The sequence below is a fragment of the Pelodiscus sinensis genome, chromosome 6, assembly GCF_049634645.1.
Source record: "Pelodiscus sinensis isolate JC-2024 chromosome 6, ASM4963464v1, whole genome shotgun sequence".
Classification (NCBI taxonomy): domain Eukaryota; kingdom Metazoa; phylum Chordata; order Testudines; family Trionychidae; genus Pelodiscus; species Pelodiscus sinensis.
In genome coordinates, this window is record NC_134716.1 from 29,877,997 (window position 1) to 29,892,247 (window position 14,251).

The following is a 14,251-nucleotide window of genomic DNA, read 5'->3' on the forward strand; positions in this document are numbered from 1 at the left end:
AAGATCCAAAATTATGAAAAAAAGACAGGACGGGTATCTTTGCACATTTGCATTAGAATTAATACTGCTGTATATTTAAGAGGTTATATATAAGATATAGTAATAATTTTCATCTTAAACTTATTCTGAATAAATTAGAATATTTTCTTGGGGCTGAATCTTGCACTATGTGCATACCCAAAATGTCCATAAACTTTACTGATCTCTTTTGATGTGTAAAAAATTGCTGTGTCAGGGAAGAAGAGTAAATTCTGTCCTCCAGTGAAGCTAATGGCAAACCTCCCATTAACTTCAATGAGCCTAGGAATTCATGCTAAGTGTTGGGTGCAGAAAGAGAAAAAATGTTGCTTATTGTTCATGTCCCTGTCTTCAACTATACTCAAGTTTTGCTCATGTCCTTGGGGGAAAAATTAAGTACTCTGGGTGTGGGTTCCCCCACCTGCTACATTTAGTTAAGTATACTGAATGTTCATAAGTTTTTATATTTACATTCTGACTTAGAAATACATTTTGCACTTGATCTATTTCTTGAGCAGAAAAGGAAGGTGAATTAGACTTTCGGAGGGCCTGATCCTTCAGTGTATATATAAAAGCAAAATTCCTCCTGAAGTTACTGGGAGTTTTGCTTTCATAGGATGTCCAGGATCAGGCAGTTAATATAATTTTTTCAGAAACCTGGACAGAACTTTAAGCAATTCCTGTTGAACTTGAAGCAATCTATCTAAGTTTCTCTGGTCAGCCTTTTATTACTATCTTGTCTTGAGCCCTTTTTTTAATGACATCTATTATCAGATTGAAATGGCGATTGAGACACTGCAAAAGTCTGATGGTCTGTCCACTCACAGAAGCTCTCTTCTCAACAGCCATGTAAGTTGCCTTTTCTTCATGTAAACTAATCTGCTTTGTCTGCATGCTTAGTCTATCTCTAAATGCCTGTTCTGTTTATTGCTTTTTTTTTTTTTTTTTTTTTTTTTTTTTAAAACCTCTTAATCTTCCCTTCTCCGTCACATGTAATCTTATCGCATACTGTATTTTGTCAGGTGAAATGTCACTACATACATACATACTATAGAGTTCATCTGTTTCCTAGGATGTGCATTATGTCTGCAAGTGTTATAATACTTCTGAGATTCACAATAATGAAAATAATAATTGAAAATTTCTTAATTAAACTGTTGTTTTTATATTTAAGATAAAATTAGTTACTACAGTAAAAAGAATCCGTGCACTGTATAATAGTTTTTTGTGGAGCATTCAGCATGAATAGGTACTATCTTTTGGATTATTTTAGAGAATCTTATTACTTTATTCTGTATAATGAATTTATTGAAAAATGACAAAAGAATGATAAAGATCTGTAAAATTGTATTTATTATGTTAATTGACTTATACAAGATGTTGTCTTCATGGACTGAAAAAATGAAAACAGTTGATTAGTCTGAAACTGGAGAGGTATGTTTTGCTGTTTGTGCCTCTTTCTTTGGTCTTAATTTACAAATCCTAGAAATAAGAATTTTCAGTAAGAATAACTTTTGCCAAAGGTGATTATTTGCATAAAAGTAGCATTTTAAAATATAGTGGTAAAGCTATTAAATTTAACATTTGTGTAGAGGGGGCAAAGAGTCCTAAAGCTAAATCTCCAATTTACTGTATAAATTGTAAAATTAATTGACAGTCCACGTCAGTCTGAAATGTCCTTCCTCTAGCTAGTAAAAGTTGATTTATTTAATTTATATTGGCAATTGTATATATTCACTCCTTATACATTAAGGTTACTAATCAAAACTTATTCTATGTTCTGACCTCAGTTTTGTATTCTTCTACCACAAAAATGGAAAATAGAAATGTCAAAAATATATTTTTATAATTTAATTGATTTCGTGGTGGTAGAAACAATCACTTAGAAATAAAACCTAAGCAATTAATGTGCTTTGTTCTGAAAAAGTCCCATAATATGAAGCTAAAAAAACAATAGTTTGGTGTGAAATTTTCCCATCATAATGGTAAGAGGCAACAGAGAATTGATTCAAAAACCACCCAGAAGATAAAACAACTTTAGAAACTGTTAACATTGTGGGGAGAGAGATTGAATAGCATAAATGAAATTAAGATTTATAAATTCTACCTTGGATGTTAAAACAAAATGTCATATTGAAGATAGAAGGCTGCTTAGAAGTAGCATTGTTGGGTTAATTAGCTACCAGGCAGAAGAGATCATAACCTTACAAAGGGTCAAAGCATGTTAAAACTGGAAGTATGGAGAGCTGTTACTCTGTCTGAATCCCATATGGAAGCCCACTGTCCTTAACATCATATCTAAGAGCTAGAGGATGGTAGGCTCTTTACCTTGGATAACTTCATTCCATTATTTCCATATAGTTATATGCACTTTTTAAAAATGTCATTCTGCTAATATATTTGCATGTACCCATTACACTACACGTCTCTTTTATTCCTTTAATGTGGGTGGTATTACAAATTTTAATAAAAGGACCAGTATGTGTTGTAGATAGGGTTGTGTCTTTCATTCTGCATAGGAAACACAGCATATTTCTTTGACATGATAGTTTTGACCCAATCACCCATTTAGGAAGTTGACAGTAAATGGTTGAATTTGTTGTATAGTTTGCCTGTTTTGTTTTTTTTTTTCAAGTATTTATTTTGACTTCTGACTCAAATTATGTAGCATGGAAAAAATATGTATGTTCTCTCTCTATTTCTCAAACTACCCTTCATTTTGATTTCCATAAGTCTGAGCCAACGTCTATTAAGTCAAAGTAGAGACACTATTGATATAAATAGGCTTTGGACCAGTCCTGAAAATCTGTGACTTTCATTAGTTTTACATTTTCCTTACAAATGTTCTATTCATCCGTGACAAAATCTTAAATGCTCAAAAATAGTAGCTTGCTGATTTGGCTTTTTATGGTACTATACCTCATTGTTACCATCCTGGAGTATGATGGCTTTGATTAAAGCTTGCTCATTTTTGTTAGTTATTCATGTCTTGTCTACTTTTTTTTTTATTTCTTTGTTGCATGAAGTTGACTTGACTAATCAATTTGTAATCTAATGTATAAATATTGGAGTTTTATTGAAGCCAGAGACAATTTGCCAGTTTTTTAGTGTGTAAACACTATATACGTACCTATTCTTAATATTGTTATTAGTCAACAAGCTAGGATTCAAAGCCTGAACAGCTCAAATGTAGAATTCTCTGCATTTAAGGAATATGTTTACAATCACTGTATAATGTTTGTAGATTATTTTCCTTTAAAAATCATATACAGCCTCGGGAACTCTTCTTTCCAGCATGCAATCTAGCAAATAATCACTTGATGCCTTTTGTCACTAAACTTTGTCCACCCTAGAGCAAAAATCCCTGTTTTATGCCAACATAGGTTAATGAAAGTTATAGTTGAAATAACATCTGTCAAGAATGCAGATCATTAGTAAGTACACTTAAAATGAATCCTAATAGGTTGTAATCCATCTGGAAAAAATCCCAAATGTTACATTCAGAAGGTAATTGGGAAATTATTTTTTTGTTGTTTTGTTTTGTTTTTGTTTTTGTTTTTTTATCAATCAGTATTTCCCTTTGGGAAAAATAAGAATAGTTCACCCTTCTTAATCTATCCTGATTAACAGAGATTAAATGTAAGGTTGAAAGATGTAATTATCTTGGTAGTATCTAGCTTCTGATATGCTTATGTCGCTTCATTAGTGAAATAAATAGTTTTTTTTTTTTTAAATAAATGAAGGTAAAGGTTAAAGTTTCCAGTGGTGTTTTTTCCGTGGCTTTATATCAGAGTGGTAAACAACCAATTTAAACGACATTTGTGAACACTATGACTCAATTTTTTTTAAATTATGATTTTAGATCTACCAGCTAAAATAAATATGATAAACTGAGCTGTTTTATTACATTCCATTTAAAGGGTAAAGTTGTCTAAAAGTCTAGCTAACAACTCTACATTATTGAACCATTTAAGTATGTCAAACATAGAGAATTGCTTCTTGTGAGTATTTGCCATCTCTCACCCATATTACCTACTAGCAAGTCAAAACAATAGAAGCAATCTCCGCTCATATTTTAGAACATAAACAAAAGAATTACAATTTTGTTTTGTATTTTGTTCTCCATGCAAAAGGAGAACAGGAAGATATTCTCTAAAAGTCTTGGGTGAATTGTTCTTGTTGCACTTGGCAAAGTGCATATGACTCTGGTTGAAAGAAAGGTGAGAGTTCAGTACATTCATTATATCTCTAGTCTCTCTCAAATTAGCACTCACTAAAATATAGAGTGGTGGTAGGTGTACAGAATTATATTTTTCACATTAAAATATTTAAGATCTGTGTCTTAATGAATTACATTGAATGGTAGCAGAAGTTTTCTCTTATTGAAATGTAGCATCGTGCTTTGTTAGTAAATGAATGAGCAAGGGTTCCATTTCAGGAGGGTACGGGGGGCAGAGACAGACTATTATAAAGTGATATTTTTGCACTTGTTAAGAACATGTATTTTACTCATGTTTTGCCTTGATGGTTTACATTAAATTTTGTTACACATTTATGCTGAGAACTAATACTTGAGAACAAAAATATTGTTGCATTGATTGAAATCATTTTAAACATGTCTGGTTTGGAGTTTCACTCAAAACTGAGCCCAGGTTTTTTGGTAACATCCATGAACCTAATTTATTTAAAGATTCGCATTGAAACCATGCTCTTGGCTTTGACATCAAAGCTAGCGAAACTTGGCAATTTCAGCTGATTTCGTGTTTAAACTTTTGGGCTCATTTAAACCCAAAGCTCAAAGGGAAATTCTGGGAGATACGCATTCACAATATAGCAAGCCAAATGAAAGATTATCAGAACCTCTAGAAAATTGAAACAATAGACTTTCACACAATTTAAGTATAATCATCCTATAAAAATACTCCTATTTTACACCATCATTTTTCTCCCAGTTAAAGCTGGTGAGAAGATTGAAACTGACACAGACAATTGACCTTGTTAAAGTGCTTTCTTTATTTGATTTATCACCTGTTAGTGGCAGTTTATATTAGATATGTTGTGGGTATTCCCCAAAAGATACCATCTGTGCCTCTTACTATAGAGTCACTAAAGTACTCTGCGTGTAAGTATTTACGCACCAAAATTCTATATTAAATGACTTAGTGAGTGAGTGAGTTTTCATGGGATTCTGTCCTATTGCCACTGAAGTTAATGACAAAATACTTTTTTAACTCAGTGGAAGCAGAACTAGATCATAGTCTTTAATAATTGTATCAGTTCATTTCAGTACCACCTAGATTGCTCCTTGATGTGTGTTTGTTTTTGTGTCTTTATTTATAGTTAAAAAGCAAAAGAATAATTGTTCAATTAAATAGTGTAACTGATTTGAATACCTGGGGAAGCGAACCAACTCTCTGCAATACAGTAGTCTGATAATGCAGATGGATTAAATGACTCTCCATGAGTCCAACAAACAATTTTCGTTCCGTGTGTAAATTAGTTTTTTGGTTGCATAAATTCCCTGAAATGCTAACCATTTGTCTCAAAAGCCTAGATCAGTGAACAGAAAATTAATATGTGGTACTGGACTCTTGAATACTTTGGGGACTATCTGAGGTCACAAGTGTTATGAGTTCTGCTATTTCCATATATTTCTGAAAGACCCAAAGATACCATCACATATCTAACATCTCTAAAGAGAACTACCTTCACTTGAAAAAAAGTCACCATAGAATAGACATTGAGCAATCTCAAAATGTACTAAGAAGTGTTGTGTTGTAGAGCTATGTTAATAATATCCTAAAACATTTGTTGTGTAATTATCTAATTTACTCTTCTTCGTTGTCTCCTATTTGAAATAGCTCCAGTGGCTCTTAGACAACTATGAAACAGCAGAAGGAGTGAGTCTCCCCAGAAGTACCCTTTACAATCATTACTTACGACACTGTCAGGAGCACAAGTTGGATCCAGTTAATGCTGCCTCCTTTGGAAAACTCATAAGGTCGATTTTCATGGGGCTACGGACCAGGAGACTAGGAACCAGGTTTGTGTCAAAGAATGAAATCTTTGATTATAACATAGACACAGTGTAGTGACCTCTGTGATAACGAACCTAGTACATGAAACACTAAACAAGCTGAAAAAAACATTACTTAAATGTTAAAATGTTTGTTCTGTCAGTTTCTCGTGTAATGTCAAACTGTGCCAAGTTACAGACCATTACATTTCTTCTTGTCCTGGAGTCACTTGTTAATTTTGAAACATACACAACAGATGTATAGCAATACAAATTTAATATAAGCTGTTGGTTGGAAAACAATGCAGTCAGATGGAGAATAATTACTATATTTCCTATGAGGTTAAAAATCTAGTTATATTTTGGGTTTTTTATTATTTTTATACAATACTTTAAGTATATTCTGAGCACAAAGTGATGATTGATCATTTACATGTTAGATTATGCCAGTGTTCTGCCTTTTCAGATAAAAATAAATGAAAGATTTAAGCTAAATATTTTTATTAACTGTTTTGTTTTTTGGTGTTTGTAAGGGACTGTTATTTAATGCTGCCATGATTCTACAGCTTAATTACAAATAGTTTTAATTCCTTATTTATAAATTACTGTTACTGTTTTTATTTCATGCGGTGGTATTTCAGTGTAATATGATAACTAAATATGAGGGACAGTAAGTGTAAAAATAGAGGAGTTATTTATTCTGTATTTACCTAGTGTAGTGGGCTACTGTTCAAGCTTCATAGCAGATTCCATTCACTCGTTTACAGATTTTCCAAACACTTACCTCTTGAGCTAAAATGTTCCATGCTTTGTTCTATCTGAAGGAAAAATATTTATGATTAGTTTTTCGTAAATGTGAGTTTAAACTTTTTTGCCATTTTAAGTTACAAAAGAGTAAGGAAACAATGATTCTTACTCTCCGTTTTTGTTGTTGTTATTGTTTTAAACAAGCCTATAACAAAATTGGTGAGTTTTGACATTTGCAATGTGTCTGTTATTTTTTTTGAAAAAATAAATAGTTTTGATTTAACCAATGAAGGAGAGTTTGGAAATAGTGTATTGAACAAGCCCAATAAACAATGTGTTTAAATCTTTTAAGTATAAACAGATGCATGCTTACAATAATTGTGCTATACAATTTGTTCAAGAACTATAAACATCTTACTGGAAAGTTCCACAAAGCTGAATAGTTCAATTTTTTTTTCATTTTTTGTTTCCTTGTTCAGTCCCTCCAGATATCAGTACTGCAGCAGCATGTTTTCAATGGTGTCAAAGGCTGCTGACAGAGTTAATAAAACTTTCACATACACCTGACCTTTTTTCCGTGTTACTAAAAGTATTTTGTCAATCAAATATTTTCTATGCCATACCCAACCTTAAAATAAAACTGCAAATAATCTGGGAAATTAAAAAGACCATATATCCCCACAGCCTTTTAATAATCTTCAATCTTCTCCACTATTAAGAGGGTTCAAGATAATGTAGTAATTGGCACTGATGTCAGATGGCAGTTTCTTAAGCAATTTACTTAAGGATGGCTAGATTTAGCCATGAGGAGCTTGGCCCATTTTGCTTGCTGCACTCTACATCTTCCCAACACATCCATTTGTTTACCTGTGGGCAAAATATGGCCCACAAGCTGTATCCAACCTGCCAAACCTTCGGATCTGTCCCGCCACAGTAGTCTGGGTTGCTAATATCTTGCCTGCCATGCCCCCATGCTCAAAATGGCAGTTGCTGGGGCCAGCTTGTGCATCTCTGTGCAACATGCGCCATGGGTCTGTGCAACACGCGCCATGGGAGAAGGAGGGCTCCACATGCTGCCTTGCCCCCAGCACAATCCTTGCAACCAATGGGAGCTGCCTGAGCCATGCTTGCATGTGCAAGCGGCTGGCAGAACCCCCTTTTTCTATGGTACATGCTGTGCAGAGAGACATGCTGGCTCTAGCAGCGGGCCACTTTGAAAGACATGTTGGGCCATGGCAGATTATGAACCTGTCTGAGGGCCCTGCTGGCTGGGAGCCTTAGAGTAAGCACCTCCCGGCCAGAGCTTGTACCTGGCACCCCAGCTATTCATGCACCTTAGCTTCTTGCCACAGATCACATCCTCCTCCTGCTCAAATCCCCATGCCCTAGTTCATAATCCTCTCCTTCACCCAAACTCTCTCCCAGACCCCCTCTCCCATCCCAGTCTCCTACCCGGAGCTCCCTTCTGCACCCAATCCCCATCCCAGATCTTGCACCTCCATTAATATTATAGAAGAGCAAGCACTTACCAAATTCTTGGAGTGTCCCCTCCTCATAAAAAATTATTGCCCATGCCTGCATTTATCTCATATTTTACTACGGGTCCAGTGGAAGCCTCTGACTGGTGCACTATTGTCACTTTTATCTCTAAAATATAGTTGGTAAACTCCTTGTACCCGAGATGAGCTCAAACATTTCCTGAGAGAGACTGTTTGAATTACTGCTGCACAGTTTGTCTGGTCTTAACTATGTTGGTCCAGTCGCAGGGAGTTTCTTAACTCTAGCCACAGTCACAAGAGCGATGACTACTGTCTGCTGCATCAGAAGGAGCTCTCTCCCTCTGTGCTCTAGAGCAGTGGTTCTCAAACTTTTTGGGCTCCGGAGCTCTTTACATGCGTAAAAATTTATGCAGAGCCCCAGCGGTCCACTGGTTGTATGTGTTGTACCTCTCGATGTTTCCAGTTTGTCAACCTCTCGGAGCCCCTGGAGATATCTCGTGGAGCCCTGGGGCTCCATGGAGCACAGTTTGAGAAACACTAGCCTAGAGTCTACCATTACTGTTTTGTAGGACACACATGGTAGTTGGACAGGGTAAAAGAAGAGGACATGTAGAGCCAATTGGTAATTTAGGGCAGAAGATATTGGCAGTGTCCAAACATTGATCATTGTGTACTTAAGAATTCTGAAATCGTACTTCATCCATCAATTTGTATCCAGTCTTATAAAACCCAATTCGGGGCTCAGGAGATGGCATTTTAACTCTTCAAGGATGTAAAATGCTTCAATCTCAACATCCAGTGCTGAGATCAAAATACTCTTTTCACACTCCATATGCATCAGGTAAAATATCATTTAGGTCTTGTCTAGATTCAGAAAAAAAAATATTCAAACATGTTAGCTATTGTTTTAAAATAACACCTTTTTTCTTATGTAGGAAAGGATTTAAGTATAATCCTTCAGTTAGACTTAGAATGTTTTCCTACAAGGGCCTCCTGATCCTGTATTTGACTCTACACAGGCAGACAACTGCCTCTATGTTCAGCTCCATTGAATGCAGTAGAGCTCCATATAGATTCAGGGGTCCATCTGTGCTTAAAAGTTTGATAATCCAAAATTATTGTGGATCGACAAGCCTGAAATCTAGGTGCATTTATGCCTATAATATTGTTGGCATTGCTCAACCTAAACTTCTGAACCGTGTTTCCTCTAAGCTGAGTGCTTTCACGGTCATGCACTGAAATGTTTAGGTCTGCCCACATCATTTTAAGAGCCGCTCCAGCAGCACTAACCGCTCACCTTCCTGCTGGAATGGAAGGTGAATGGCGGCGGCCAGTGGCCTGGTGTGTTCCTAGTGACAGACATCTGCCCTTTTGCTCAGACTGGAGCCAGGGCACGTGAGACGAGGCTGTTCCAGTGAGGCTGCCCCAGCTGGAATGGGTCCTGTGTGGCTGCCGCTTTACTCCAACAGGAGTTGGGGCTACCCGCAGTGTCATTTTTAGTACTGTGGTCCCACAGGGCCTGGGACTGCGGTACTAAAAATAGTACCGCGGGCGGCCTCTGCTCCAGTCCCAGCATGCAGTCTTAGCCCAGGAGCAGCTGGGGCTGTGGGGTTTCTGGGGCCAGGATCACGGTACTAAAAATAGCACTGCAGCCTCTGCAAACTGCTTTCCACATCAAAGATAGAAAGTTAGGGAGGGGGAGAGGGAGAATTAAGGGGAAGTGGGATGAAGAGAGGAAGGTGCTTGTGCTGAGGAAAGAGAATGGGTCCAGAGAAGGAGAAGAAAAGGGAAAGCACCACGGGGCAGAATGGAGGAGAGACAAATGCCTGGGGGTCAAGAGGAGACAATGAGAAAAAGGGCAGGAGGAGGGATGGAAGAGAAGATTTCAGTGAGGGTGGCAGAAGGGAAGGGACAGGGTGATGCTGGGAGAGGGGAGGGACAGTGGGGGCAAGAATAAGGAAGAAGAGAAGGAAGGAGTGGGTGCCAGGAGAAGAGGGATTGAAAGGAGGGGTGTGCATGAGGAAAGCAGAGGATGAGCAAGTCATGAGTGAGGGCACAGAGGGGCATGAGGAGAACTGGGGCAGAGGGTGGTGAGAGGGTGGAGGGAAGGGGGAGGCACCAGGAAGGTGCAGGGGTAAGGCAAGGTGCAGGTGCCAGGGGAATTATGAGGATGAAGGAAAAGGGCAGACACATGGAAGGGAGGGACAAAAACCAGAGGGCAGAGGAGAGAGGCAGAGGAGGTGTTAGGGGGAGGAGATGGGGAGGTGTAGCTACAGATAATCACAGTGGGGCTAGAGGAGGGGTATGGGGGAAGAGAAGGGGTGGGTGCAGGGGTTAAGGGAAGATGGGGAGGGGGACAGGTCCCGAAAGGGCTGAGGGGACAAGGGCAGGAGCCAGGACAGCAGGGGCAGTAGCAAGCACCAGGGGAGCAGATGGGGTGAGGGGAAGGTGGGAGACATGGCAGCAGAGGAGAAAAGAAAGAGGTTTATAAGATGATAATAGGTTTATTAATAACTTGGGTGCCACAGTGGCTTGCATCCTGATAAGTGCACATGAACTATACTGGTGCACAAGACAAAACTCACTCTGCTCATGGATGGAAAATCTTAGAGGGAACACTGCCTTTGAACGCTGCAAAAGTTGTAGCAATATTTGATGAAGGCTTGCTCCTGTTTGTCACTACATGTCAGGTCATTTTAAACAAGTGTTTACATGTGCATTGGTGTATGTGTGTTTACATGGGCATATTCAAATACATTAAGCTTACACATGCACCAGGGGCAGCTTATGACTTGAGTGATACGTTACTTCATATCAAAGTCAGTTGGCCTACACTTGGTATAAGATACTGTTCTTCATAAGTAAAAGTATCACAGTGTGTGGCCCACAGTGATTTACTGATTATTTTAAAGCTACTTTTTTGCCTGTTGAAAATTTGTTTCCATAGAAACAGGGGCAACATCTTGCAGTCTTTGTTACAATACTTGTAACTTTCAGTAGTTCCAGTTAAGCCCTACCAGTTAAGTTTTAATAACACATAGCCTTTCGTTTATTGTAGAATCCATACACCTATTTTTTCCCATTGTATACAGTTCTGCTATAAAAATAGTGAATACTGCTGAAATATTTGATAAATTCTTATAAATTTCCGGAATTACCACTATAGGCCCTGCAAAGTGTCTCTTTATGATCTTATATAAAACTAAAGAGCTCTATAAAAGCAGCAGAAAACGAATATTTCTTATCTGTCACAGTCTTGGTACACAATGCCATCATTTCAGAAGTGTAGTGACATCATGCCTTTTATCCTCCATGGGAGGAATAAACTCCTGCAATTACTTTAAAAACATTAAAAGCTTTAATTTACTTTTTAAAAGCTGTAAAACAAGGTTTCTAAATGTAGTAAAGATATTTCCTTCTTCAAATGGAAGGAGGACATCTAGTGTGTAGAATTTTGCTCAAGACACTAAATTCTTGCAGTATTTTTCTAGAAAAATGGCCAAAGTTATCAGCCAACAAAAATGCACACAGATGCAATATAAACCTAGCTAATCTAATATCAAGGTAACAGAAACTTGGTTATAATGGTACAAAGCCAAGATAGGAATACATGTGCCTCACAAACTCCCTATTACAGGCATGGCCAGAACCAGAGGGTATGACTGCTGAAAAGGAGATGTGTCTGGGACATTTCCTACACAACAATTATCACACATTTTTCATGTAATTAATAGCCAACAAAAAAGTCCTTGCTTTTGTCTCTGGAAGGAAGAAAACTGAAAGAACACTGATACTGAACTTAAACTATTTAGTGCTAAGTGAAAATACAAGTAGTGATATTCTCTTTACTAACATTCACATATGGAATCTGATATTTTCCTCAGTATTTGCAAACTAATAATAATGAAATAATTCTTCTGTTGCTGTCCAAAATTATTAATTTGCCTCAGGTAGAAATCTCCCATTTCCATAGCATATTTTTTCTCCATGTCAGCAAAGGCAGTTTTTCGCAGAGTTCTGATTTTTAACTTAAACCTTACCTTCCGAAGAAAAATATTGTTGAAAAATAAAGATAATTGCTTACACAATGTTTTTTCAACGTGGTGACAGGATTTCACTATTCTTCTATTCACATGAACAATGTTTCCTATTTTATACTCTTTCAAAATTATGTGATTTCAAGTCTATGTACTAAAAAGATAGTTATGCTTAAAAGTTTTACTATACATATGAATAAGATCAAAACAAAGAACATTACAATACATTTATTAAGATTATTGACTATGTTAGTTTAATTGAAATGGTAGATTACAAACTTTACCTTGTCATGGGATGGGCAGGAATGGGTTCCACGGATTTACAGATCTTTTGGATCTGGATAGTATGGATTATTTTCACTGCATATTCATCAGTTTAAGGGGCTTTTGGCTTACATTGATGTAAGGGGCAGAAGTTGATTTTATGAACCCCGTGGTATTATTCAAGTGAATAATAGTGAATCAGGAGAAGAGATTGGAAAAGAGACTCTGTTCCAATTTCTGTACCCTATTTTCCTGTCGAGATAGATTGTAAGACTTTAAAGAAGAGAAAACACTTTGACAATTTCTGTTTTATCAGCTTTCGTTTTTTTAATTCTTATCCTTTCATAAAGGGGGAACTCCAAATATCATTACTATGGGATTCGTGTCAAGCCAGATTCTCCTCTTAATCGGCTACAAGAGGACATGCAATATATGGCTATGAGACAACAACCCATGCAGCAGAAACAGAGGTACAGTGTGGATGATGTAACTATATTAAATGAACACTTTTTCATATTTTGAAGCCTGGGAGGATTGCTTCAGTGCAGAACTGTCCAGAGGGGATGATCGCTCCAGGTGGGACAGGGCAATCAATCCCAAAAGTGACATATTTGTCACTTCTGCCCAGAGCTTCTCATCTCCCTCTAGGAGCCACTCTGCTTCAATGTAATGCCACACTTCTCTATCAGCATTGTTGGAAATTACTTGTCTATATGAAATAGTTAATAAATCTTTCTTGTATGCATACATTTTTCTGTACAAGGAAAAGAAGTTAAAAGAATGAAGGATGCTTACATATGTGGGTTTTTTTAATATTAGACTGATTTCCTTTTTGACCCATTAAATAGATACGGAGTCTGAAGGATAGCTGTTAGTCTGTAACTTTAAAAATAAGCAGTCCTGTGGCACCTTGGAGACTAACAAAAATGTATACAGCCGGTCCCCGAGTTGCGAACGGTCGACCTACCACTGTTCTCAGTTATGACCAGAGCTGTCATAAATGGCAGACCCCGAGTTATGAACGCAATCCACGCTTACGAACAGTGTAGTCGCGTGTAACACAATGAGGTCCAACTTACGAACGAACCGAGTTACGACCAATTGCTCGGTCCGTAACCGGTTCGTAAGTCGGAGAGAGGCTGTAGTATCATGAGCTTTCATGGTTAAAACCCACTTCATCATTTGAGTTGAAGTGGAAATAAGACACCAAGATGTATGTAACATCAGAAGTAGTACCTATCAATTGTAGGACCCATGTTAATGAAGCTAATTAGTGGTCTGGATGTGTCCCATTCACAGCTTTTGATGTGAACATGTGGATGTTAAAGGCAGGGGAAACTGGCTTTGTAATGCGTTAACCAGTTAATGTCTTTGTTCAAGCCCAGGGTAACTGTCAATTTTGTAGATGAATTTCAGTTCTGCAGTCTCTCTCTGTAATTGGGTAGTTAAATTCCTTTGTAGAAGAGTGGATAGTTTTAAATCCATGATTGTGTGACCAGACAGATTAAAATGTTCCCCTACATGTTTTTGTGTGTTATCATTTCTGATGTCTGTTTTGCGTCTGTTTATCCTTTGTTGTAGAGACTGTCCTGTTTCGCCAGTATACATGGGGGAGGGGCATTTGATGGCATATATCATATTAGAAGATGTGCAGTTATGTGAGCCTCTGA

General features: G+C 37.3%; 1 protein-coding gene across 17 annotated transcripts in view; it reads left to right on the plus strand.

The window, feature by feature from the left end:
* RFX3 (regulatory factor X3) overlaps window positions 1-14,251 on the plus strand; it is a 249,452-nt gene that overhangs the window by 179,954 nt on the left and 55,247 nt on the right. For 16 of the 17 annotated variants that reach the window (XM_025181558.2, XM_025181555.2, XM_075931653.1 and 13 more), the window contains 3 exons: window positions 793-867; window positions 5,880-6,061; window positions 12,932-13,051. In XM_025181558.2, the coding sequence (XP_025037343.1) occupies window positions 793-867; window positions 5,880-6,061; window positions 12,932-13,051 (377 nt within the window). The remainder of the gene's footprint in view (window positions 1-792; window positions 868-5,879; window positions 6,062-12,931; window positions 13,052-14,251) is intronic. The other variant, XM_075931643.1, reaches the window with a different exon arrangement.